A 27,766-nucleotide genomic window follows, 5' to 3' on the forward strand; every position below is an offset into this window, starting at 1 on the left:
ACCCAGGCGGTAGCGGCGAGTACGCAGAGACCCCGTGACAGGCTCGTATGCGTGGCTAATGCCCGGTCTGGCCGAATAGTTTCGGTTTGGCCCTTTTGCGGTGCCAATATTTCTCTCCCTGCACGGCGACGAGAATGCAATTTGAGTGAACTTCAAAAACTGAGGAAATATCAATCACGCTGGGGTATAAACCGCCCAAAATAAATGAGGGGCCCCAGTCTAATGATTAAACACTGAAGTATAGTTGTCCGTTAACCAGCGGGTCCTTATAAAAAATTTTTAATTTGTCTATAGACTGTCCATACACTTCTGTCTATTAAGTCTAGACTCCGTGTAGACAAACCCTAGAGAACAGTCTATAGGCAATACCAATGCTGTAGACAGTCTATAGACAATCTATTGATTTATGTCCCTTCACCTTTAGCAGACTTATGAATGAAAAAAAAAAGAAATATCTATAGGAAGGCAATGGGGTTTTAAAAAGTCCATAGACTTTCTCTAGACCATTTTTATCAGGGGGTAGTTAAAGTGACTGAGCTGTGTTTTGATGCACAAGCGCTTAAAACGACTACCACCGCTGATACTGACATGCGGAAAATGCTGTTGTAACTCGAGATACCTATCTTTAAACAATTTCTAACTTCACGTGTTAGGCTGTGATGTCTTAGTTCCAGGAAACTATCGAAACAATGTTTTTTTTTATTGTCACCATTCATATTGCATTGTGATAGTAGCGAACAAATGATTTCAACTGACGTTATTACATTTACTAGTGTAAACGCAGAGGTCACACTTTTATACGGAATGAATTTTAGACGCCTGTCGGGCCCTGTGGCGTGTGATTAGCTGCAGAGACGTTACGGCTTTTATGATTTCATCTTTGTTGGTGCAGTGCGGCAATCAATAAGACTTCTCCGACGCGACGCCGCCGATTTTGTGCAGACAAACCTGCAGCAGCTGAGAAATCTCACAAACAATTACGTGTCACAAGGTACGTTGGGCTCTTCAAGGGAAATGTCACTCGGCACAATTTGTCTTAATAGGCCGATGCGTTTAACTAATACTGCCGTCTGGGTACAGGTGCGGGCGTAAGTAAACGGATAACCGGTCTTTTCGAATATGTGTCCAATATTGGGCCAATTACGTGTGCTGCTTCGTATCGTCTTCCCTATTATAAATAAAACAAACCTTGTCTGTCTTAGGCAATGCCCTCTAGCGTGCAGATTCCATAATTGGAAATTTCATTGGGCAACCCGCGTAAAATACTGGCAGCTACGTGTGCTGCCCTCTTTTTCGCTGATTGTCTAGTTTTGTGCCGCGAGTCTTGTTGTGCTCACTCATTAGCTCCTTGTGCTTTCTGGCGCTCTACTTGCCCAGTTTTTTTTTTTTTCAGGGCGTTTCTGTTCTGGCAGTGTTTGTACAATTCTGAATTCTTTCTTCGCATGTATATTTTGTGGGAAAGTTCTTCGCAGCCTTCTTTAGAAAGCGAACTTAGTTTCGCTGAAGTTAGGACTGAAATTTTCAGTTAAGGAAGTACCCTCTGTCAACAGATAAGGGGCTGTGGGGTTTGACTTCTGACAGCTACGTTGGTCGGCGTGGCTTTGCGGTTTAATACCGATAGTGGCGATACTTAGAAACGTGGAAACACTACTGATATTCAAAATAATTGGGAGGTCTTCACTACATGGCGATTCATTGACTGCACTGTTGCATTTTCAAGTAAAAATTGACTAACAGATCTGCTGCAATGAAGGAAAAGCGAGGGGTAATGTCTTACTGGTCATTAAAAGCGAATAGGACAGCGAATGTTCATCTCTAGTTGGAAGGAATGCGCCTTTGACTCCGATGTGATGTTTTTGCACAGAGTACTGCTTGAGTGTCAAGAAACAGCCAGAGTGTTCAGATTTTTAAGTTTATAATAATTTAAGTTCCCATGCTAAAAACCTGTCTTGTGCAATATTTAAAATGCAGCATCACTTGCGCATATACATGCATGCTGTTGAACATATCAAAATCAACCCGTATGCACACATCAATCTCAAAACAATTTCGTGGATGTTTCTGCAAGTGTTAGCCAAACAATAGAAGTGCAATAATTCTCACTTGAGAAATTTCCTTTCGCTTCTTCAGAATTCTGGGTGAAGTAAAAAAGAGCCTTACATCCATTCATGCATACTAGACTAAAAAGTGATTTTATGCTCATAAACAAATAGTGGGTTTAGAGAAAAAGAAATGGCCTAGTGGCTGTCTCAATTCTTGGTGGACACCTCAACTGCGCCGTTAAGGAAGGAACTGAGGCATGTGTGAAAGAAGAAAGAGGTGCCGGGGTGGAGGGCTCCGGAATTTTTTCGGCCACCTTTGGTTCTTTGCCGCTCAGGCTTCTTCGTTACATGTCTTATTTCTTTGTTCTTATTATTTTTTATCTTTACACTCATCTCGATGCAATATCAGTAGCTGTAGCTAGCGAAAAACACAAAGCAGAGAGAACACACTCTGCACATTTGCGGCGCGAAGGTAAGTTGTCGAAAGGTCTATATTTCGGTTTGAAAGGATTATCATACACAAGCACAGTTCGCTTTCATTCCCTAAATCCCCTCAAGCGCTTGCAAGCCTGGTTCTTACTCAGTTCAACATCCACAATTTATGTAAACAGCTTAAAATTAACGCACGACTGAAAACATACCCAGAATATATTAGAGGCCAAGGTCACTAGGGAACAACGAATACGACCAATAGCATCGAAAGCCTAGCATGAATATAGGGTCGCACAGGTGCGCGGAACCGCTGTTCCAGCGTTAGATTTGAAGAAATGGGCGAGAGAATAAACAGGGGCTTCTTTGGGCGCTCTTTTTTGAATGGCTTTTCCCTGTAGTGTCACCCAGGGTTTTGAGGGCGTGTGTGTCTCCAATTTAATTAATACCGATCGTTGTTTTGAAGCGATCACAAATTCTCTGCGCAAATGAGCGCAGTACCATGCGATGCGAATACCGTTACACAGAGCCGACAGACCTGTACAATCAGGCTTCGCTCGCTGTAGCTGTTAGTGCGTGCTGAGCACGAACACGATGCGCGGTCACTGTATTCCAGAAAACTAACGGTTGTCACTGCGGGTCTCTTTTCCAGCCCGATGGCAGCGGTTGATCCCGAACTACACTCTGCAGCCTCACAACGATTTGTGGGTGTGGAAGAACGCGACTGCAATCGTCGTCCTGTTCAATGGCGTCCGTCTGTTCAAGGGCATATCCCCCATGAGCCGAGAAAACTCTCGCCTTCTGCTGGCTTGGAGCGTTGTTCGCCGGCTTTTGGAGCTTTCCCACGGCCTGGAACTGATCACGGCAGCAAGAAATGCATTTGGACCGGGTACAGATGCTGTGCGTGCGTTCTGCTACCGGAGTGTTGTCTCCGTCATGGCACCGGCTGTCCAAAGGCGATACTTCGAGAAGTGTTAGTATTTATATTTTTATTTCGACAGCGTGCAAAGGATGAGCAGGGATGGGGGGGAAGGGGGGGGGGGGGGTTGAATGTACATGTGTCAGTGTCGTGACTTGTGAAGCCAATCGTTACTTCTTTGCAACAGAGGAAGCGAAAGAACACAAAACATTGTGTATTTGTAACATACTAACCGTAACATATTTAATAGGAGCGCTATTATTCTGGATGGGGAAGATGTGGTGTATGCATCCAGGGTTTGCTTCCCGGCATAGCGTTTAACCGCGTTTGGTTTGGTTTATTGGGGTTTAACGTCCCAAAGCGACTGAGGCTATGAGAGACGCCGTAGTGAAGGGCTCCGGAAATTTCGACCACCTGGGGTTCTTTAACGTGCACTGACATCGCACAGCGCACGGGCCTCTAGAATTTCGCCTTCATCGAAACTCATCCTCCGCGGCCGGGATCGAACCTTCGTCTTTCGGGTCAGCAGCCGAGCGCCGTAACCACTGAGCCACCGCGGCGGGGCGTTTAACCGCGTGATGTCCCCGTCGAGTAGTAATGCATCGATGCAGGGAACGCAAGGAAAGTTAAATATTTCTGAAGGAGGTTCAGATAGGATCCCTGATACCTGTTTGCCTAAGAATTCCCCAGGCTGCAAGGTAAGCTTTTGAGTAGTATAGTCGGACACTTCCTTCACCTATCAAACAAGCACCGTCCTAAGGATTGAGAGAGACATCGTCTTGCCGTGGAAATATTTTGAACTGCGGCTTGCGACAAATGCCAGACTTCAAGGGCCAACAGCCGGAACTCGGGCCGTGGGCTCTCGACCAACCCAACTGGAAGCTTGGAAGGAGCACTTCGGCGCGAATAAATTCACTTATAAAAAGAGACGAGGAGACAACGGGCAGGTGCCAACTTCCAACTTTTATTGCACGAGAAAAGCACGTACATTAATAGCCTTAGGTTACGCCCACGTTTGCACTGCACATGCCTTTTCGCAGCCGTGACTTATCACCTCGCGCTATCCTTATTGTGCAGAAAATCGTACTCCGCCGCATACAGTGTAACTGATGGGTTACTCGCACATAAGGCTGCGTTTTTTTTATGTGAAATGCTTCTAACAAAAGCGTCGCCTGCTTGATCTTGCTTGTGCCTAGAATTCTAGCCTTTTCCAGTTGAGGTTCACATTGGCACGTGTTAACATGGCTGATCAAATTGACATATTTGGTCCGCCATGTGGTATAAAGTTTACTTGCATCTTAAGTTGATACAAAGTTTGCGCTTGGCCCTTGTCTCCTTGTCTGTTTTGTGTATCTGAAATTATCTGCGCCAAGGTGATTTTTCCAACTTTCAAGACGCTAAACGAACTCGTCCGGCAGCATGCCTTACTGATCAACCAACCTTGTCTCAAGGTGCGTTAAAGCTCCTTTCGGTGATAGAGGGCGCCTTTGCGAAACTGCCGCTTGCCAAAACTTGCGTCCGTCCTGAACACTACGAGCTGATGACTACTCAGTGCGTCATCGTATGACCGTGCTTGTCCTTCGCTGGCTGGCCTCCCATTCTCTGCGAACATTTTTTCTTACAGTCGTTCCTGGGCAAACACTCTCGGCAGCACGGCAAGTTTTGCTGAACATCAGGTCATCCCTCGTCCGGAAGATGAAGACGACGGATTGGATAAGGCCGCCGGTGAAGAACGTCACATTGGAAAAGGCTGAAAACTATCGCTTCATCGTGGGCTACCCGGAGTCGCTCTCCTCCGACGCCGCTGTGGAGGCCATGTATGGTGAGTACGAAACTGTCCGCTGAGTAGCTGGAATACTGAGTACTTCTCTATAATAAGTTCGCTTCTTAGTCGCCTCGACTAGTCGATTAGTCGAGCTATTGATTCAATGAATGGGCACTCGACTCTCGACTCTTAGCATGCCATTTTGTTCAATATTTTCAAGGAATTTTCTCTAGTGTACAGATCAGGGATAACCGGGTTCTAGAGCGGCTCTGAGTGAGGCGATAGCTTGAAACTTACCCAGACTTAGGACACACTTGAACGAAATATGCTGGTTCCACCAATGCAGTTCAGCTCTTGTACGGCGTGAAAGTCAGGCTATATAAAGATATAGCAAATTATGCTAATCGCGGTAAAGCTGCATTGTGTACCAGGAACGGAGATTATAATTAAGAACTTCCTTTTGTATTTATGTTTGTGCGTCTGTATGATAGAGTGTCCTAGACATGCATCCGAATAAAAAAATCGTTGGTGGTTTAGTACTGCTAAGCACGAAATATTGAAAACGCTATTCATGTGTCCACTAACCTAGTTATGCGCGTCTTCAACCTTGTCATTGTCAATGCTAATTTAGAAACCCACGCCAAGGCGTACTACTTTGCTGCCTTGTTTCTGCAGCAGCGTTGTCCACGCCGGCGCATGTAGCGCACATCCCCCTGTCAGTACCACAACATAGTGCGAATATTAGTTTGACAGTATTCTTAGCTGATGAAGAAACGATGTGCAACGTATTAAGCACAGCGCGAAAATGTGTTGCAGCTTTGGACGAGGCGTGGTCTGCGGCGGCGATGCCCTATCTGGTGCTCTCGCGCAGTTGCCAGCGAAGTTGATCCCATCGCGCCGCCCCGGGTTCGAATCCCAGTCACGGATATTCACTTTATTTATTTACATTTGGCACAAGCCCACAAACATCGCAGGATGTTACTCGCTGTTACTGTAGTTTTTTCGCACTAATATGTGCTCTCAATCTTAGAAAATGCCGTCTCTCTTTGAGTGCTGACTGTCTATGTATGAGGGAGTTGCTCACCAAAATTCTTGGTGTTGATCATGCGGCTTATATTTGAACAGCAATGCTAGTCCACGTTTGGCCAAACCAGGTAAGAATTCTGATAAACTATACGCGTCGTTGTTTGAAAGAAAAGAAAGAAAACCTTACTTTCTATGTCACAAAGGGATCTTTTTTTTTACAGCAAGCAATAGAATTTCCTTATAAAACAATTGTATAAACAGTTTTGTGCTTCACGATAGCGCTCAAAAAACAACCCCATGTGGTGTAAATTAATGCCTAGCGCTCCCCTAAGGCATTCCTCAAGCTTCATATGGGCCTTCAAGATGTTATAAACACAATAATTTGCACCAACAACTGACTTCAAAAAATGCTTACTCGTTAACACAGTGTTTATATTTTCATTGTAGGTGCATAGTCTATTATGTGCATCTTTAAAATTGTGCACGTTTCATTTCGTCATAGCTTCCATGGAATTAAAAAGCGAAGAAACTTCCGCACATTGCACATCACAACCAGATCAGTGTGCCGATTACTATATTCGTCATAGGTGACGCTGCCATGGATTGCGTAATTATGACAGCGTCCACTTCGCAATAAGCATTAACCTTAAGTGCACGCCTGGTCTGCTTGCACGTTTATGCACGTGCGACCAGAGGTAGAGGCGGGGCCTTGAATGTTAGTGCGGGGCAAGTGGAGTATAAATATGCCTTCCTGAATTACAACCGCCAGAACCCCTTGGCCAGTGACTGCGCAATGCTTGTCTGAATCAATTAACGAAAGCATTTCGACAAGTGGGCGCTCTGGAAACAAAAATACAACCAGGAATGCCCATTTTTAGCGATCCCCTCTGTGAGAGGAGGACACACGGCGTAGCTAACATTGTCACTTCTTGGCGAGCCACAAGCTACGGGAAAAGTCCTTTTGTTCGTATCCAAGTGCTGTCATTGTCGGAAACTAGACGGTTGTGAAGCACGAAATGCAACGTCAAAGTAATCGAGCGTTTGTAGATGTGAATAAAATATTGGCCCTTTAAGTTTCCGGTCTGGTCACTTACCTTCATTGTGACGTTAACGCTATGTGTCGTGGTCCTTTACGCCATGGTGAGGTCACAGATATGTGGTCTCCTTTCTCATGGCGGCCAAGGAAGTGTTGCTGCCGCCGAAAACGTCTCCACAGCCATGAAATAAGTTATTGAGTCTCTTTTACTCCGTTAGCAGTAATTTTTCTTTTTTTATACGGGGGGGGGGGGGGTAGGGATGGTCAAAACGCCGGCGATTACACTTGTTTTTCCAGCTTCCGCCCTCCGGAGGCACCTTTCGGTGGATGCACCCAACCACCCACTCATATCCAGAGCCTCTACCCGTCAAAATACACATCGCTTCTAAACGAAAAAGCGACTCTAATTGAAATTAATAGGCGCAATGGGAACGCGATCAACGTAACAAAAAAATATACAACCAAAACTGCTGCCACAGGTTTTTCTCGTCACATCATATGACCACTAGTAGTACAGATGTTTGTATATTAATATCCTGTATCAAATGTGGACGGGCACTATCCTTTCTTTCCTGCCGTTCCCAGCTGACTTCCCGGATGTCGGAGCGGGTTTCTTGGATGCGTACGTGCAGTCCCGCCGCGTCCTGACGGATCGCAACGTCAGAGGTGTTGGGCCCAAAATGCCCTTCGATACTGACGCCGCCAATGCTCAGTATCAGCCGAGCACACACACCGTCACTGTCTTTGCTGGCATTCTGCTTCCGCCAGTGTTCATCAAGGACGGCCCGGCTGTGTTCAACTACGGTGGCTTCGGCCAGGTATGCTCTGAGAATTCCTTCGTGTTTTCAGAGAACCACATGACGAGACATAACAAAATATGTTCCGCATTTCAAGTAGGCGACATTTTCAGAGCCAGTCTGAATTACGAGATACGGCACGCTGAGACTAAATCTACGGTGTCCTATGTCATCATATCAAAAGTGACCAATTTGTAGTAGTATTCTCTCCTTGAGGCCGTGCATCAAATGTTAAGGCGGGAACTTAAGGGTCTTACATGCTGTGACCCAAAAGCTTTGACCATGACTGCATTTTACCTGAAGTCCTGTGCCATAAAGGCCTTTGACATAAAGGCGTTTACCATAAAAGAGTTTGGCCTCAAGGCCTTTACCACAAAAGGGTTTGAACTATATGAATTCAACTTAAATGCCTTTAGCACACCTTAAAAGAATTTTGAACCAAGGGCCTTTATTATGACCATTTTCATTATTAACAATAATTATTTAGTAAGTTCCTTTATGGAATCAAACTTTGCTTTCTCTCCCAAATATAAAAAATAGAACCATTCCATAGGTACCAGTATCTCTTTTATTATCTATCGCGATCAATAACTCTTAACTATCGCCATCAAACACTCTTAACTACTACTGTCTCGTCTAATGTTCACTTTATTTCCTATGATCACCCATAGTACCAAATAGACAACTGCTGAAATAATGCGACTTCATGGGAACGTCACTGCGAATTTCAGAGCACTACTGGTGGACAAAAGCGCCGGGTTGCGTTGACGCTGTCGTATTCACAGGAAACTTTTTCAGAGGGCATCTTAGGACACAGCTCATTCACAGCATGTTTGCTTCTATGCTCAGAGAATATGAATTCTAGTTTGGATGTTGTAGGAGCAGCTACTCGGCATTTCCACTGCATCGAGCGTCGTCTAGGTGCACTTGCCCCAAGTATTGTGACGTAGCAGCACCACTGGTCTTTCACGGGAAGTCAGTGCTTGTCGGTGACGCCGACGTCATCAGGGAATGTGGTGGTACGGGTTATGCGACCGACTGCGCCGTCATGGTGTTGCTCAGCGCTGGCGCCGACCGAGAGTGGAACTGCCCGCACAAAATCATTTATGATTAATTATTCACGCTTCGAGCTCGTGTTTCAGGTCATATTCATGATTACTAGGCCTCTTTAAAGGTAACACAGGAACCCCAACACTTGTCTATACCGCCTGAACACTTATTGATTGGGCAGCCTGCTCTACTCTGTTATGCAAGCAAGGAATGATCCTTAAATATGGCATTTTGAACCTACCACCAATATTTCTTCTAGGGAATGTGGTGGTACGGGTTATGCGACCGACTGCGCCGTCATGGTGTTGCTCAGCGCTGGCGCCGACCGAGAGTGGAACTGCCCGCACAAAATCGTTTATGATTAATTATTCACGCTTCGAGCTCGTGTTTCAGGTCATATTCATGATTACTAGGCCTCTTTAAAGGTAACACAGGAACCCCAACACTTGTCTATACCGCCTGAACACTTATTGCTTGGGCAGCCTGCTCTACTTTGTTATGCAAGCAAGGAATGATCCTTAAATATGTCATTTTGAACCTACCACCAATATTTCTTCCTGCAATATATTTCTTGCCCTTATATGAAGTTCATATGACCCTGTCAACGACGTTCGCAGATCGCTGGCCACGAGTTGATGCACGCCTTCGACGTCGAAAGCATCACTCTCGACTACACGGGCAGAAAGCTCAAGTTTCAAGCTACGAGCACGATGAGAGCGTACGAAAGGAAGGTGCTGTGTCTCCGGCGCTCATACCAAGAGGTAAGGAATCCTGACGCCGACACGACGAACAATGAGTTCAGTGAAATTTCACAGTGGTGCTTCTACGGGCTAGATGGCTTTTCATGAAAGAATGGAGAAGGGCGGACACAGGACGATCGCTGAACTCCATCTTCTGTGTCCGCGCTAATCCTTTTTGTCGGTCGAACATATCGAGGGATATTCCTAAAGAATCGATATATCTTGTGTCAACCTCGGATGTAACGAAAGCTTGCCTTCTAACGCATTTAAATTATGGACCCAGGATCGCCAAGAGGTTTTTGTAGCGAAAGTTTAGTTTGTAGCTTTTTCTGGATATGTGGATATTTGTTGAGAAGCAAAACATCGAATTAATGCTGAAAAAAATTGTATTCAAGAAGTTTCCACCACTAAATTTACACCAAGCCCCGCCGCGATGGCTCAGTGGCTACGGCGCTCGGCTGCTGGCCCGAAAGACGCGGGTTCGATCCCGGCCACGGCGGCCGAATATCGATGGAGGCGAAATTCTAGAGGCCTGCGTACTGTGCCAGGTCGGTTCCAGTTAAAGAACCCCAGGTGGTCGAAAACTCTGGAGCCCTTCACTAGGGCGTCCTTCATAGCCTGACTCGCATTGGGACGTTAAACCCCAATAAACCAAACCAATCCAAACTTAAACTCGACTTCAGGTCCAAAAAGGAACCCCGGGATTACCGTTTGCAAATGAATGGTGGTGTTCTCTAGCCTCAGCGATCCCCTTAAAAAGTTTTCTTGACGTCACCGGAGCTTGCTAGCTGATTTGCGCATTTCATTTCTTCACAATTTTTGCTGAAAAAACATCCGTTAAATAGGCTTTCTGTCATCGAAGTCTATAATCAGTCTATTGAGCACAACTTGAATTTTATGCAGTGCACGTTAAGACGTCTACCTTGGCTAAACGAAGCCTGAATGCAGGAACCAACTTAACACTAACATAATCTTGACATCCCGCTTAAAGCATCGAAAACAAATCCATCCTTACCTTGAGTTCATTTCCGAGAAGGAACACAGAATGTCAAGACGCTGGCTAGAGAAAATTGTGTACACAGTAGGCGCGCAAAAAGCACTCAAAGTGCTTTGTATGCACAGCACGCAAAATTCCAGCATCGTGCTTTTCGGCGATCTTATCTCGGAGGGTCCTACACAAGGTCGTCCGCCCGTCTACAGTAATAAATTTCTTTGAGGTTCTGATCAAATGATTAATGTCTCGACGCAAGCTTCGCCGTGTACGGGTACAACATTCATTGTAGTCTTGAGAGACGACTTTCTGGCCATTTAGACTACGAACATTTCTCTATTTAATAAGACAGACTACTAACGACAGTATTGCTACATTCGCCCCGTGTGAAAACAAAAATAAACGGCGCCATTTATATTATTATTATTATGAGAAAAGTTATGTTGTTCCTGAATTAAGGCAGCAGTTTTGCACACCAGGGCAGCCTTTGAGTTTTCCGGGCGTTTGTTAGACAACCAGCTTCCCTAGGAGCACAGATTATCGTTCCTGTAATGTAGAGGGACGGTGTCACTCTCGTCCTTTGTTGAGCCGGCCTTTACCAATACGTTCCCAATATTGGGCCGATCAATTGTGCTGCTTGGTCCACGTCTCCCTTCGAAGCATGTGCTCCATTCCTACAGGATTTATGAGTGACGAAGCCATGCAATGCGCTTTGAGTTAGGGTTCAGGTCGGAACTGGCCCATTAAGTCTCAATCTTGCATGTACCTGAGGCGCCCACAAAAGCCGCATAGACGCCTTATTTTAGATGCGTGAATTCTCCTTCCCAATGATGGTTAGACATTAGAATACTGCATGACTCAGCACTTGGTATTCGCGTACGAGCGCTAAATAATTTATAATTTGTTTTCAATGCTGTTTCGGTTTTACCAATCCATGATGGCTGTGAACTTTGAGGCTGTTTTGGCCACGTAAAACACGAGAAAATGGCCTTATAATCGGTAATACATCATTCATTGTTATTCCAGCGCTTGAAGCAAGCCAGCGTAAGTGTTGTTCTGAATTAAAAGTACCTATGAGCTTTCAATTGTGGAATTTTATTTCTTGCATCACGCGACCTAAACACACTCAGTGCGTCACGGCCATTGTTTGACTGATGAAGCCGAGACCGAACGAGCATTAAGAAATTCGGTGAATTGATTATTTAACCGTTGTAGGCGACTACAACGTGATGAACAATGTATTCTCTCAGAATGGCGGCTGACATCAGCTGTGCGGATTGAGTCGCTATAGGTGCGTGTTACTAATGCATTCGTAACCTTACCCGCGCGAGCAGACGGAGTCTGACGCACGGGCGAGAGCCTTGGACGATATGATAGACTCAGAAGGTTTCGTCGACTTCTCGGGCATATTGCTGGCGTACGACGCGCTCCGACGCCTGCCCTTCGAGCAGCGCACGGAGACCGTGCCAGATGTGGGACTCACCGCGGAGCAGACCTTCTTTGTGGCACACTGCATGAAGTGGTGCAGAGCTGACAAAACGGGTCGGCGGCGCTTTGCCAAGAGCCTCTACTGGCACTACCGGTCCCGCTGCATCGTGCCCCTCAAAAATATGCCCGAGTTTGCCCAGGTATTCTCGTGCAAAGCTGGAGACATGATGAATCCAGCGCAGAGGTGTTATTTCTGGTAGTACAGTGGTAGGCAGCCCCAATAAAAACGATCTCGGACTCGCCGCAGCGTGTGAACTCGCTAGTATTTATGCGAGCACGACGACGCTCACGTGCGTCATTTCAGACACTCATGGCAAACTCACCACTTTATTAAAGCGAAAGCATTATATATCAGCTGTGTCCGCAGAACGTATGCGCAAAACTTGTCCGCTCGATGACGTCGCTCCAGATGAATGAGCGTGTAAAAGAAAACTGGGGACTAGGCGGGAATCGCACCCGGGCCGCCGGGTTCGACACTCCGCCACGACACTTCATCGTTTGAAGCTGAATAAGGCACGTCTATTGCATGCTCAGTTCTCAACGTATCGCCGCGGTAAGTACCAAAACCTACATGAGTAATTATGAATGCATGAAGTACAGATGCGAGTGCCAAATTCTATCCGTTTCCGGTAAATTTCCTCCGTGCTTGGCGTGCAGTCGTAGCGCCATCATTCAGCAAACACTGAAAACCATCGTCGCAAAGTGCGATGCTAGCCCCAGTAGATGGCGCTGATGGCGGACCACACGCAGAGTGGTGGACGCTTGACACCATTGACAGAGTGGTGGACGCTGGTGCGACATTAGACCAGTACTGTTTCGTCGGTATTTGCGTGTGTGTTTGCCGCTTCGCGTTTGATAGTGGCACCTTTGGTAGGCGCCCGCCCGTTACAAAGGGAAGGCTACATCATCATCATCATCATCACGCAGCTTTCTGAATTCAGCACGTAATCTAAAGCTGTCTACGGTGCGGGTGCGATTTCTAGATTGTGCCTTGCTGCTTTTTGACAGCGCCCCTAACATCATCCAGATGTTAGGGGCGCTGTCAAAAAGCTGTCACTAGAGCTTGATAGAGCGAATTGGTTCGCGGCCGTCAGGGCCTTCTGAACCGAGATCCGTGCCATCACAGCCGACCACGATTTCACATTCGACGAAAACCCCGCACCAAAAGAAACAATGACAACGGATGTTATCTTAAATACGTCGCAATTCATACGGGTAATTTCTCCTGCAAGATATCTGCGTGTTTCGCTACAAACACATGCCTGTACCGCCGCACGCGATTCGACAGGCGGCACTGCCGGGAGCGCCAATCTGAACGCTCGAACCATCCGCCTCGTCCGCCAGCAGCAAAGTGATCGCACAATACCTTTCCGCCCCAAGCCCAGGCGGAGGCTGAAAGCGAGCGGTCCGCTCGCTGGCAGAATCCGCACAAAAAACTACCGTACAACGGCCGTAAGTACACAACTAAAATTGAACTATCTCTGGTCAGTGGCCCGATACCCGCACACGATGAGGTTAGAGCACTTAGTCTCTTTATCCACAAACATCGACGGGTTGATACAACACTAGCCAAATTGCGCAAGGTGGGGGACCAGGTTGGCCGGATGGTCCGCTGGGTTTCCAAAAAACGCAGGGGGTCACGCTGCAAAGGCGCCTTGAGGCTGGCGCATGCTTGCGGGACCAATCGAGCACTCAACTCGACTCCTTACCTTCACCCGCGCAAGTTTGATGAGAACACCCTCGAGGTTATACTCAGAAATATTACAAGCGTGCCCTCGATCTCCCGGTGAACACGTACAACCAGCGCCTCATGGTGGTGGTGGTGGTGAAAACTTTTATTTTGTGAAAAAGTGTTTGGGAGCCACAGAGTGGCCCCGCTACATGGTCGGCGTCCCTAGTCCGGGACACTGCATGACGAGGCCCCGTCTCTCGCCCGTTTCACCAGAGCCCTTTGGGACTCAAGCGAGGAGCAGTTGAGGAGGGCAGTCGCCCATGCCTCTCTGGAAGGGGTAGGGAAAGGGGGGAGGTGGGGATTTTGAGTACATGCCCACACCATGTGGAAGATATCACAGGTCTCCTCACAGTGTGGGCATCGCCCATCCGTGTTAGGATCGTAATGTTTTATTATTGCAGGACAGAGTAGAGTACCTGTCTGCAGGCGCCTTAAAGTGCGCTCCTCCGTCTTACTCAGCCCTTTTGCAGGGGCCGGGAAAAGGCTGTGGTTGTCGCTATAATGTGTTAATATTTCCCTGAATCGCAGCAGCGGCTGGTTAGTCCCCGAGCCAGAAGAGCTGGTATGAGGAGCCCGGTGAGTAAGCGCTCGGGCAGCCGCGTCAGCGGCCTCATTACCTCGTAAGCCCTGGTGGCCAGGAGCCCAAATGATTCGTTTGGGTGTTGGATCAGTGGCAGTCCGTCGTAGAATACAAGCAGCTAAGGGGGAGATCTCCCCTGCTAAGTAATGTTCACATGATTTTCGGGCGTCCGCGATGATTATTCTCGAATTGGCGTGGGCGGCAGCAAGCGCTATCGCTACTTCCTCAGCCCGCATTGAATTCGGGGCTCGAAAGGAGAGTCCATCAACGTGCATTTCCTGGTGAACGACAGCGGCCGAGTAAAATCCCGTGGGGGATGGCCCTGCTACGTGTACATAATATACACCGGGTCGGGAGCCGTGTTGTCTCTCAAGAGCCCGAGCACGCGCTTGTCGTCTGTTTTCGTGCATGTCGGTGCCCATGTTACGGGGGAGCGGGGAGACCCAGAGCATATGGCGCCATAGTACTCGGATACGCTCCGCCTCCTCTGGAGTGCAGTCGTGTTGGATGTGTAAGCGGATTAGCAGGCGGCGCCCAGGAGCCGTCTGCATGAGCCGCGTGTATTGATTCACGAGGTGGGCCTCCCGCAGCTCCTGGTAGGAGTTTAGCAACCCCAATGCCTTGTGTTTGGCATTAGAGGTAGCCACCGGGAGATCCAGGACTCGCTTAGTTGCCTTGCGGATGAAGGCGTCTATTCGCGCCTCGTCTTGCTAGTAGTGCGGAGATATGGCACGACGTAGGGGATCCGGCTAGTCACGAAGGCATAGACGAGCCGAAGCGCGTCCCTGCCCCGCAGGCCACCGCACTTGTTGGAAACGCGGCGGATCATGCGCCGCCCTACCTGTTCGCCTACTCTCTTGAGTTTCGCAATAGTGGAGTCCGGTCTGAGTCTCTGGTGAATGAAAAGGCCCAGAATACGGAGCTCCTCCACCTCTCTAATAGGACCTCCTGACAGAGAGATGTGTATTGCTGTCCTATCCTTCGGGTTCGCTCTGACATTCAGAAGCTCTGATTTCGCTGGAGCACATTGGAGCCCACAGTCATTAGCATACGCATCGACTATGGAAGCAGCCTGCTGAAGGCGGTCCTCCATGTCCCCAAGGCTCCCCTGAGTGGTCCAAATTGTAATATCATCTGCATATAACGCGTGTTGAATGCCTTCCACCCGTGCCAATTGGCTTGGGAGGCGCATCATAGCAATGTTGAACAGGAGCGGTGATAACACTGCTCCCTGAGGGGTACCCCGTGTTCCCATCATGTAAGGGCCGTATTCCTCGCCCTCAATCCGAAGAAAGGCCTGGCGATTATACAAGAAATCTCTTACATACGCGTACGTTCTAGCCCCACAATCGGTAGAACTCAAGTTGGCCAGGATGCTTCCGTGTTTCACATTGCCGAAAGCCCCTTTCAGATCAAGGTCGAGGATGGCTTTGTCATTGTGTTGCATAGTTGTGGGTCGTATTACATCCCTGTGCAGCTGGAGAAGGACATCCTGTGCAGACATGTGAGGGCGATACCCGAACATGGTGACTGCAAAGAAGCCCTTACTCTCCAGGTATGGAGAGAGGCGATCCCGTACCATCGTCTCCATAAGCTTGCCCGCACATGAGGTCAGTGATATGGGCCTCAGGTTGTCCGTATTCACGGCCTTACCTGTTTTAGGGATAAACGTCACAAGCGACGTTTTCCACTCGGGAGGGAGTGGACGCCCGTCCCAGATCTGGTTGATGTATTCTAATAAATGAAGGTAGGCTGAGTCCGGTAGGTTCGCCAACACGTTCACTCTTATGTGGTCCCGTCCCGGAGCCGTACCCCGGCGCATTTTTGCTAAGGCCGCCTTAAGGTTGTGCAACTCAAAAGGGGCATCGAGTGTTTCATTAGGCCTGCCAGAGTACATGTACTGTGGCCCAGGCTGGTCCTCCATACGACAGAGATATCTGTCGCACAGAGTGTCCGCAGAGCCCGCCGGAGCTGCTTTTGCGTCTCCCCTCTCGTTTGGGAGGGGTCGATTAGACTGCGAAAGAGACACCACGTCCCCTTCGAGCTCATCTGATGAGCTGCGGCGTCGCAGCGTGCTATCCAATTTGAATCTGAGAGTTCGGCAGCATACGCTGCAGCCTGCTCTGTGAGTTTGGCTATGCGGTCGCGTAATTTGCGATTAGTTTTCTGCTTTTTCCACCATTTAGTTAAGCTCCGGCGCGCCTCCCACAAATGCAGGAGGTGGGTGTCCACTGCGGGGATCTCTTCAGTGGTTTGTAGTGTTGTGACGTGTTGTTTCTGAATGTTGTATATATGGTTAGCCCACTCCGCGTAGCCGCCGGAAAATAGTGCGGGAGGGATAGTGTGATTCCGGAATTTGTGCCAATCGGTCAGCTTAGCCTGACCCCATTTTTTGCGCGCTGCCTTTGCCTCGAGTGTAATCTGGAGAAGGAGGTGATCGCTGCCTAGAGAATCTCCCAAGTTCTCCCAGGCAGCCGCTCTAGCATTTTTAACGAGAGAAAGGTCTGGACACGTGTCGCGGGTTATCGAATTGCCCACTCGAGTGCGATACGCCGGGTCCGTGAGCAACGTGAGGCTGAGGGTGGAGATGAGCTCCGCCAGCTTACGTCCTCTTGCCTGTTCGAAGTGGTAGCCCCAATGAAGCCTGGGAGCATTGAAGTCTCCAACGATCACTAGAGGCTCTTTGGCTGCCAATTTTATCGAGCGAAGGAAGATTTCATTGAAAGTTACGCGCGGCTTATGCGGAGGGCAGTATATGTTGAGGATATGTATTGACGGGTAGCGGCGTCTGAGAGGCAGTACTCGGACCATTGTATATTCTTGCTCGGTACTCAAGTCTAAGTCGACCTGAACCACGGTGTAAGCCTTATTCACCAGGATGCACGTAGAGGGGCCCCCCTGAAAGCTGCTGTAGCCTGATAATTTAGCGTCTATGCCGGGCTCCTGCAGGGCAATGAGCGCCGGCATGTCACCCAGAGACTGCAGGTAAAGCTGAAGGTGTTACCGCTTTTTCCAAGCTCTGAAACCCCTGCAGTTCCATTGGATGATCTGGAATTTTTCAAAGTGTTTAGCATTCCTATTACATCTGCTAGCCATCTTGTTGTATTTATTTAAGGGCGATCGGATTAGCTCTGGCCGGGAGCCGGCGCAACAACCCCAGTGAGGGGCCGCACCGACCCACCAGCTGCCGAGCCTGAACCATGTTCCTCCGCTGCCTGGCGGGAGGCTGTCTTACGTTTGAGGTGAGGGGATTCGCAGCTTGTGGCGTTCTTAATTTGGGTGCTGACCCAGGGCTGCACGGCTTTAAGGACCGAGTCAGTGACCTGGGCCATAAGGTCGGGAAGTGATTGCGTTAAAGCTGCCTTGAACATGTCCTAGAAGGACTCGCGGACTGCTGACATGATTTGATTCGGGAGGGCCGCCACTTGCTCCTCCAGTTGCTCGGTTTGGCGCTGCAGTGCCTCTAGGCCGGCAACGCGACCAGTAGATCCAACTACCGTGTCCCCGCTCTGCCGCGAGACGCTAGTGAGGCAAGATGTTACGGATGATCTGTCATCCTCGTCGTCTGGCTCAGATTCTTGCATTGGTTCGGATGACCCGGCCTGTTTGGCCTCTAATCCCTGAATTTTGCGCGCTAGAATTTGGTTCTGGCGCCTGAGCTCCTCTACCTGCTGCTGTAGGGCGGTTTCGGTAGGGGAGGGACGGGTAGGGGAGGGACGGGTAGGGGCCCCGGAGACTGCCCTACTCCAACTGCTCACCTGTGGTTGGACGGGTGCCAAGGGTGGGAAGTCCCTGGCGTTGAGGACCGGGGGCACCGCCTGGGTCGCGGACTTGACAGGTTTCGATGGCCCGGTTTTGGCCTTGGTTTCCTGATCGGCTGGCGCTTTCTTGACCTTGGGCGGAGGAGCCTGCTTGGGCCCCGTCTTTGTCTTCGGTTTGAATCCGGATGGGGAGCTCGGTTTGATGGCTTTCCGGAACCGCCCGGCACAGCCAGGAGCTCCGGTAGGGTGGCCGCCTCCGCAGATGAGGCAGCTCGGAACACAGTCACGTTCCGCCGGGCCGTCAGGAGTGGAATCGGGAACCTGGACTCCGCAGCGTTTGAAGCGCCCCGGCTGCGGTCGCGGGCACGCATCGGCCCGATGGCCCACTGTGCCACAGCGGTGGCATGCAGGCACTGTTTTCTTGTACAGGCGAACAGGGAGCCGTTCGTAGCTGTACAACACCGGCCGTGGCACCTTAGTCCCCGCGAAGGTGATCACCGTAACCGGGGTTCCTCCCAGCTTGCGCACAGACACCACATTTGGTTCCGCACAGAGTTTTCTTTTAACGCTTTCAGACGTTTCGTCAGGCGAAACACTCACGACGCCGCGACAGAACGCACCGGAGAGTTTGGGGTGTCCCCGGAACGGTAGCTCGCGTTCCCCAACCCGAAGCACAATATCCCGGAGTAGCTTCTCCGCGGCGTCGACTGATTAAATAAGCGAAACGAACGGATATATTTTACATGTGCACACCTAAACGCTCACCAGCGATAAGCGCTTGCCAAATTAATTTCAGTCGACGACGACTCCCTTCCCTGCAGCGATGACTAAGTGGCCTAATGTGTCCGCAGGGTTCGATCTGTGATTGCGGCGGTTGTGAAGAGCGAATCAGATGTTTTAGCGAATGCAAATTGTCAACGAGTGTAGTTCTGCCAACGGTTACCAGAAATCAACTGTTTACATTGTAGGGCACGCATACGATAAACGGGAAACGCCGGTATGACCCCGATTGCCGAGCCGTGCTTTAAGGCCAGTAGCAGTCGACGCCGTCCCTAGCTCGTGGATAACAAGTTAGGCCGTTTCAGTTAAATCGAACGGTCACCAAACATACTTCTCGATAAAGTAGTTTAAAATATAGTACTGGTCACGTCGGAGGAAGCCAGGACAAGAAGCGAGAAGCGCCGGTCCTACGCGATGTCAGCAACCAGGCTGTCAAGTGTTTCCCAGGCGGGCGGTCGCGTCATTGCTTCTCACACATTGTCGCATTGCGTAAACAAGCACAGGTACAGTCGCGAGTAAAAAAGATTAGCACACATGACGGAACATCAGAGCGCCGGATTGACAACGCGTAGCGCTGCAGGTGGCGAAGAGGCTGATAACGAGAGTGCCGGGCCGTTCCCATTCTACAGTATTAGGGGGGTTCAGTGGACTGCCACGGACCAGCAAAATTACTGTCTAAAAGCAGCGCGATCATCTATTGTTCCCGCGAGTTCCTTTTGACAAACAATCGCGGACATCAAAAACAGCAGTAAACAGAAGACATTTTTGCTTGATAACCGAGCCAAAATAAATGCCGCATGCACAGTCACGTAGGGTCGGCACTTCATCATCATCATCATTTATTGACCCTTAAAGGCCCCTGGGTGGTGGGGCATTACATAAGGGGGAGGCGTTACATAACAAAAATACACCAGGTCACAATCAGTGCTATATACATGTACTGGCAGGATATAAAGGAAAAAAAATGTACATGAACCCATCACAGAGAGTGGCCAAACATTTATGAAACGGTAGTTAAACACAAAAAGAATAATCAACATCAGGTTTTTAAGTGCGACAGCAGCAATATGCGGAACTTACACGGATCTCGTTCGATGACAATGCACTCGGGTAATGAATTCCATTCTTCGGTGGCAACGGGTAGAAACGACTTGTTAAATGCGTTAGTCGAGCCGTGAACGCGTAGAATGCTCGTGGAGTTAAAGATGGTTTGGTTTGGTTTATGGGGTTTAACGTCCCAAAGCGACTAAGGCTATGAGAGACGCCGTAGTGGAGGGCTCCGGAAATTTCGACCACCTGGGGTTCTTTAACGTGCACTGACATCGCACAGTACACGGGCCTCTAGAATTTCTCCTCCAAAGAAATTCTAGCCGCCGCGGCCGGGATCGAACCCGCGTCTTTTGGGTCAGCAGCCGAGCACCATAGCCACTGAGCCACCGCGGCGGCTGGAGTTAAAGAGACGGCGCGAAGTTCTGAGGGGCGGAAGCAAAATGGAGTCCCGAAGTGATGGAAAACACTGGTTAAGTTTGTGGAACAATGACAAACGGGCAATTTTCCCCCTGTGCACCAGAGGTTCTATGTCGAGAGATAATTTTATATTTGTAACGCTAGAGTGGGTGTGATAGTCGGATGAAATAAAGCGGGCTGCACGGTTTTGAATAGCTTCTAGGGTGTCGATTAAGGAAGCTTGGTGTGGGTTCCAAATAGGGGAGGCATATTCTAGTTTAGTGCGGACGAAAGTATTGTAGGCTAGTTTTCGGGTAGAAGGTGGGGAAGAACCAAGGTGCCGTCTGATAAACCCGAGTGATTTCGAAGCATCAGCTGCCAGTTTCGTAATGTGCTCGGACCACGTGAGGTTGTTGGTGATATGAATTCCTAGATACCGGTATGAAACGACTTTGGAAAGGGTGGTTGAGTTCAATGAATTTGCGTAGATGACAGTGGTGCGCTTGCGTGTTACCTGCATGTACTTACACTTGGAAACGTTGAGCTGCATTAGCCATGTGGAACACCAATCTTCAATTCTGGTTAAGTCATTTTGAAGGATTAGCTGGTCTTTTTAGTGGTTATGCGACGGTACAAGACGCAGTCGTCTGCGAAAAGACGAATGGTCGGTGAGATGCCTGCAGGAAGGTCATTTATGAAAATTAAAGAGAGAAGTGGACCGAGCACCGAGCCCTGGGGGACACCGGACAAAACCTAAGTTGCAGGCGACTGATCATCATCGATAATGGTGTATTGACAACAAGCGGTTAGAAAACAACGCAGCCATGTTAAAACCAGAGGATCGAGGCATAACCAGATCTGAAACCATGCTGATGGGGGGGAAAGAAGCTGTTGTAATCTAGATGAGAGGCCACGTGCGAATATATTATGTGCTCTAGTAGCTTGCAGGCAATGCATGTTAGAGAAATCGGACGGTAGTTAGAAGGATCGTACCGCTTACGTGCTTTAAAAACCGGAACTACTCGACTCATCTTCCAGTCATCTGGAATTGAACCTGTAGCAATCGATTGCTCGAATATTATTTGCAAAAACTGGCTTGAGATATCCTTAGTGCATTTCAGTATCTTTGAAGGTATATTATCAGGTCCCGGGGCGCTTTAAACCTTAAGCGAGATTTTCAGTGCCGTTGGCAGTGATAGTAACAGGCGGCATCTGAGAAAATGGAAGCTTTTGTAAGGGGGGGGGGGATATTTAAGGAAGGTTCATTGGTAAAAACAGAAGAAAAGTATGAGTTCATAACCGCAGTGCGTTGGTCTGATGGAACCTCAGATCCATCATTATCAACTAATGAGATATTGCGTGATGACCTGTCACCTGGAGTTAGAAGTTTCCAGAATTTTGGGGGGTTGGAGTGAATGATGCTTAGCAGATCTTGATGATAATTTTTTTTTTGATTGTCGAAGAAGTTTAGTGTATTCGCGAAGACACGAGAAATACCTTTTCCACTGTTGTGGGCAGCCCGAGTGCTTTGCTACACGGAAGAGGCGTTTCTTTTTCCTTGAAAGTTTTCTGCGTGCATTAGAAAACCATGGTCTCCTTGCGTCACCTCGAATGCATACAAGGGGAACGTGTATATCGATAAGTGATAATAACTTTCTTTTGAATAGCAACCAATTATCATTAACTGTTCTTGCTGCGGAGCACATACGGAAATGATTGAGGAAGTTGCCTAACTCTGAGATAATACTTGCAATGTTGGCCTTGTTATAGTCACGAATATACTTGACTGATGGTTGACGAGTAGAGACCGGCACAGATAAGTTGAACAATAAGGTGCAATGATCACTGAAGCCAGCAATGCATGATAATGACTGGATAGAATCGGGGTTAGAAGCAAGAACAAGGTCAAGAGTATTGTTGAGCCGTGTTGGTACGTCCACTTGTTGAGAAAGGTAGAAAGTAAGCACTATATCCACAAACTGCTTCGATTGGGCGCTATGTGCAGATAAGTCGGGCCAGTTAATATCAGGGAAGTTGAAGTCGCCACAAATTAAGGGACTTGCATGGGGAAAACGGGCCTTGAGGTCCAGTAGTATTGAATACAGTTCGTCAAGAAATGAAGTGTTGCTGTCAGGAGGACGGTAGCATGCAATTAATATGATTGTACTAGAAGGAAGCGATAACTTAATAGCAACAATTTGATGATTGCTGGTTGATAAAAGAGAGAAAGATGGCACATTCGATTTCACTAAAACAAGAACACCACCCCCCTCCGGCCCACTCTGTCACGCCTGTAGACTGCAAATGATGATGCATCATGCAGAAGCTCGTCGTTCGAAACATCCGACGTTAGCCACGACTCAGTAAGTATAGCTATATCTGTACCGCTATCGTTTAGGAAGGTATCTACAGCGTCTTTCTTGGGCAGGTAGCTGCGAATGTTGGCTAGTAGGACGGCTAATGTCTGACAAGTCAGTGCGAAGTGACGCACGCGTGGGGACTTTGGCGGATGCGGGGAGGCGGCCTGGAAGCGGGCGGCAATGGCTATAAATGCACTTCCTCGACAGAATTCGTGTTTGCGTTGTATCTAAAGTGCCTGTCATTCATGACAAGCTTGTCGAATCTGATCTTGAAGTTGGAGCTTCTTCCTTGGGCGTAATTGTAAAGCATTTTCCTGACTGCTCGCACACTTGCAGAATAATCATCACGAAGAGCATAGGACGAATCTTTGAGCTTCGGTCCCGCAGACAGAATCCTTGATTTCTCCTTGAAACGCGTAAATGTGACAATTATTGGGCGATTCTTTCCTGGCTGGAAGTACCCTAGTCTGTGTGCCCGTTATATATCATCAGGATTTACGGTAAGGCCAAGCTTTTCTGAGCAAAAAGAAATAATTTGAGACTCCGACTCAGGCCACGTTTCCCCATTAGCGTCGTTAATCCCGAAAAAAAGCAAATTGGATCGGCGGAGGCGATTTTCTGTATCATCACATTTGTCGGTGAGAACCTTAACTTCCGCAGAAATTTTTTCCATACTTGTTTGGAAGATGCCAGAAGAGTTCTCTTCGTTCAGCTGATTATTCTCGACAACTTTTTCCAGGGCGTCGACACGGGAAGACGGCCGGCCGACCATACCTTCTATGTTAGTTTGAGCAGAGCGGATTAGCGAGAGTTCGGCAAGAACGGTGCTTTGGGACAGTTCTTTGGGACAGTTTGGTGCTTTGGGACAGTTTGGGACAAAAGGCGGAAGCGAATATTCCTAAAACCACATCCGCAGAGATAGACGAAATTCCAGTTAAGCTGATTAATGAACTTGGCCCAAGAAGCAAGGAAGCGCTGATAAAAGCATTGGAGGCAGTCATAACAAATCAGCAAATTCCGCACAGCTGGAGACAGAGTAAAATGAATTTGATTTATAAAGGGAAAGGAGATAAGATGAACATAAAATCCTTCCGTCCGATTACGGTAACATCTGTTATGTACAGGCTGGCAATGCAGGCGGTGAAATTAAAAATGCAGTCATGGGTAGAAGGGAATAGGATACTCGGAGAACTTCAGAATGGGTTCAGAAGAGGTAGGCGGTTAGATGATAGCCTGTTCGTGCTTACCCAATGCATAGAAATAGCTAAGGCGGGAAATAGACCTCTGTTTTTAGCCTTTCTGGACATAAGCGGTGCCTACGATAACGTTAACAGGGAACTCCTGTGGAACATATTGAAAGATTTAGGTATTGGTGATGAGGTAATTGATTTTCTACAGGAAATCTACAGAGATAATGAAGTTGAAATTACACGCGAAGGGAAAAGTACCACAACTGTGGGGGTGCACAAAGGATTAAGGCAAGGTTGTCCTCTATCACCGCTGCTGTTCATGCTTTACGTGATAAATATGGAAAGAAGGCTAGAAGAAAGTAATCTGGGTTATAATCTGTCGTACAGATTAGGCGGAAATGTAGTTGAGCAGCGACACCCGGGTTTAATGTATGCGGACGATATTGTACTGTTAGCAGATAGCCAGGAAGATGAAAAATTGGATGAATTCAATGGAAAAGAAACATAGTGTAGAACTGTATCGATACTGGAAAAGGCAGGTCAGGAAAGAATTTTTCTATGATAACTCAAGAGGCGGTGCCCTACTTTTTGAAGCTAGGTCGGGGTGTCTTAGAACGCGCAGCTACAAAAACAAATTTAACGAAGATGATACATGTGCAGTGTGTGGTAGATCTGTGGAAACAATTGAATACCTCATAATCAAATGTGATGGTATCCATCCGGATGTCGATGCAGGCACAGTCACTCTTTCTGCGGCCCTAGGGTTTAAAGATAACAATGGTCATGTAAATAAATCTGCAGTGGAAGTGAGCAAAAAGCGATTGGAGGATTGGTGGCTGAAAAGCAGAGATGTGGCATAAGGTTAGAATTGTAGGCAACCGTAGGTAAAGGTGATGGCGAATCTTAATGAGAATTGCCAACAAAGAAAGAAAAGCTGAGCATGGTGGCAATTGCCACCACCCCGTTTCAAAGGGGGCGCTTCTATCCATCCATCCATCCATCCATCCATCCATCCAAGCGCGAGCGAGAGTCTGCGAAATGGATTCAAGCGATGCGGGTGTGTCGCCGTTCTGAGGTCCCGGATTTAGCTCTACGTCACCCGACAAGATAAGCAAGAGCGGTGCACGCTTGATAAAACGTGCACGCTCGGGCGGTGCACGATCCCAGTTTGTGTGGGACGGAGCGACGTAAGAGGCGAGTATATCCATAAGGGTGCGGTTGACACGCTCCACGAGGCCATTGCACTGGGGATGATTGACGGATGTAGTGGAATGCGCAATGCCGAAGGAGCGGAGTGCACGCACAAATTCTTGGGACATAAAGCAGCTCCCGCGGTCCGTGATGAGGCGTTGTGGCACACCATGAAGAACAAGATGTTCTTCCACAAACAAGACAGCATGAGCGGACGACGTCTCGGGAACGGGCAGTGCTTCGACCCACTTGGAGAAGTAGTCCACCGCAACCAGAATATACCGGTTGCCGGCGCGTGTCTTCGGGAACGGGCCCAAATGATCCAGTCCAACCAGTTCGAAAGGTGAACTTGGCGGCGAAAACGCCTGCGGGGGTGGCTTGGTTACTCATGGGGATGACTTCCTGAACTGGCATGTCTCCCAGGACGCCACGTGTTCCTTGACGCCGCTGGACATATTAGGCCACCAAAAGCGCTCCGACACTCGTGCGTAGGTTTTGCTGCGACCAAGGTGACCAGCCGTAGGAGCGTCGTGTAGGCCGCGCAAGATTTGCGACCGCAGTGTTGCCGGCACCACTGGCAACCACACGGGTGGTCGACCACGGAACCACTTTACATGACACAAGAGATTATCCTTCATTTGATAGACCCGACGCAGTTTGCGGAGGCCTGCGCCGACGGCGGTGCCAAGGGAGTGGATTATGGCAGCAACGTCGGGATCTTGCGCTTCCGCAATCCTGAGGTCCGTCAAAGCCGTCACGGAACAAGGGTGGCGAGAAAGGAAATCGGCATCCTGATGTGCAGAGCCGCAATCTTGGCATTTAAGTGTTTGGCAGACTGCAGACAAGTGAGAGCGCTATTGTCCGTGACGATGGTAAAGTGACGGCCGTACAAGTAGGGACGGAACTTCTCGACGGCCGAGACAACGGCGAGGCACTCGAGTTCTGAAGAGTGGCGGCGGCGCTCAACGTCGGAAAGCTGGCGGCTGGCATAAGCTAGGACTTTATGGTCACCAGACTCGTCTTCCTGCAGAAGGACAGCGCCGAGCCCATCTTAGCTGGCATCCGTGTGGAGGACGATGGGGGCCGATTCGTTGTAATGGGCCAACGTAGGAGGCTCGAGGAGGGCGTGCTTGACGTCAAGGAACGCGAGCTGTTGGGCCGGTGTCCAACTCCACGCTGCATTCTTCTTCAGTAGGGCGGTCAACGGAGCGCTTCGCTTGGCAAAGTCGGGTATAAAACGTAGGAAGTACGAAGCAAATCCGAGGAAACTTTTGAGCTCCTTGGCAGTGGTGGGAGCTTCGTAAGCCGTAAGCGCTTTTAGCTTCTCCGGGTCGGGACGGATGCCATGCCGGCTCACAACGTGACCCAAGTACGTGACCTCTGCGAAACCGAAGAAACATTTCTTTGGTTTTAAGCAAAGCCCAGCAAAGGTAAGGGCTTCGAGGACGAGTTTGAGTCGCCTTTGGTGTTCATCAAACGTGGCCGCATAGACAATGACGTCGTCCAGGTAGACCAGCGCCACAGTCCACTTCATATGGCCTAAGACGCGGTCCATGAGGCGCTGAACGGTGGCTGGAGCATTTGAGAGACCGAAGGGCATACGGTTGTATTGGTAGAGGCCATCGGGAGTCACGAATGCCGTCTTTTCCACATCATCGGGATGAACAGGCTCCTGCCAGTAGCCCGAGAGCAGATCTAGGCTGGAAAAATAACGGGCCCCCTTCAGGCGGTCAAGTGCATCATCGAGGCGGGGCAGCGGGTACACGTCGAGACGAGTGATAGCGTTCAAGCTGCGGTAATCAACGCAGAAGCGAAGTGTTCCATCCTTCTTGCGCACAAGGACGACAGGGGAGGACCAAGGGCTACAAGAAGGGGCGATGATTCCCTGGTCAAGCATGTCGCATACGTGCTGCTGGATGACTCGCCGTTCAGCTGGCGCGACACGGCGAGGTTGGTGATGAATAGGCCCACGGTTTTCGATGTTGATCTGGTGTTGGGCCCAGGAAGTGCACCCGAGTTCACCGGCGCTTAGAGCAAGGCAACTGCGATGCTCGAGCAGCAAGGTCTTCAGAGAGGCGAGCTCCGCGCAGGTCAGGGTAGGCCCAAAGTTAAATGCGTCCCATGATACGAACGCCGGCGCTGGAGTGTGGTGAGATGGTTTTTCAGGTTGCAAAGACGCAACCGGTGATGCGGAGTCCAAGACTGACGCTGTACACAATTGCGTGCCGGGAGTCAGCACGAGCGGTGCGCGGCTGAAATTAAGCATTGATACGTGGGCCTCTCCATTGAGCACAGACAAAAGGCTTCGAGGGGAGGTCATCTCTCGGGCTGGAGCCGAACACCGGGTAGGTTCGAAAAGCACATCCGCTGTGATCAGACTGCTAGACTTGGCATGCACCCAAGTTGCCGCACCCGGTGGCAGAGTCACGGCGGTCGCCACAGT

The 27,766-nt window shown here is 49.0% G+C and overlaps 1 protein-coding gene across 2 annotated transcripts in view; it reads left to right on the forward strand.

The window, feature by feature from the left end:
• The window catches only part of LOC149332596 (endothelin-converting enzyme 1-like), a 104,234-nt gene that overhangs the window by 46,088 nt on the left and 30,380 nt on the right, over positions 1-27,766 (forward strand). Inside the window, exons 10-15 of one of the 2 annotated variants that reach the window (XM_089558217.1) lie at positions 893-991; positions 3,124-3,444; positions 5,015-5,212; positions 7,803-8,035; positions 9,682-9,825; positions 12,130-12,483. In XM_089558217.1, the coding sequence (XP_089414343.1) occupies positions 893-991; positions 3,124-3,444; positions 5,015-5,212; positions 7,803-8,035; positions 9,682-9,825; positions 12,130-12,483 (1,349 nt within the window). Of the gene's footprint in view, positions 1-892; positions 992-3,123; positions 3,445-5,014; positions 5,213-7,802; positions 8,036-9,681; positions 9,826-12,129; positions 12,484-27,766 lie in introns of those variants that run through there. The other variant, XM_089558218.1, reaches the window with a different exon arrangement.

Source organism: Amblyomma mixtum, chromosome 8 (assembly GCF_055824585.1).
Source record: "Amblyomma mixtum isolate Tamu chromosome 8, ASM5582458v1, whole genome shotgun sequence".
NCBI classification, from domain to species: Eukaryota; Metazoa; Arthropoda; class Arachnida; order Ixodida; family Ixodidae; genus Amblyomma; species Amblyomma mixtum.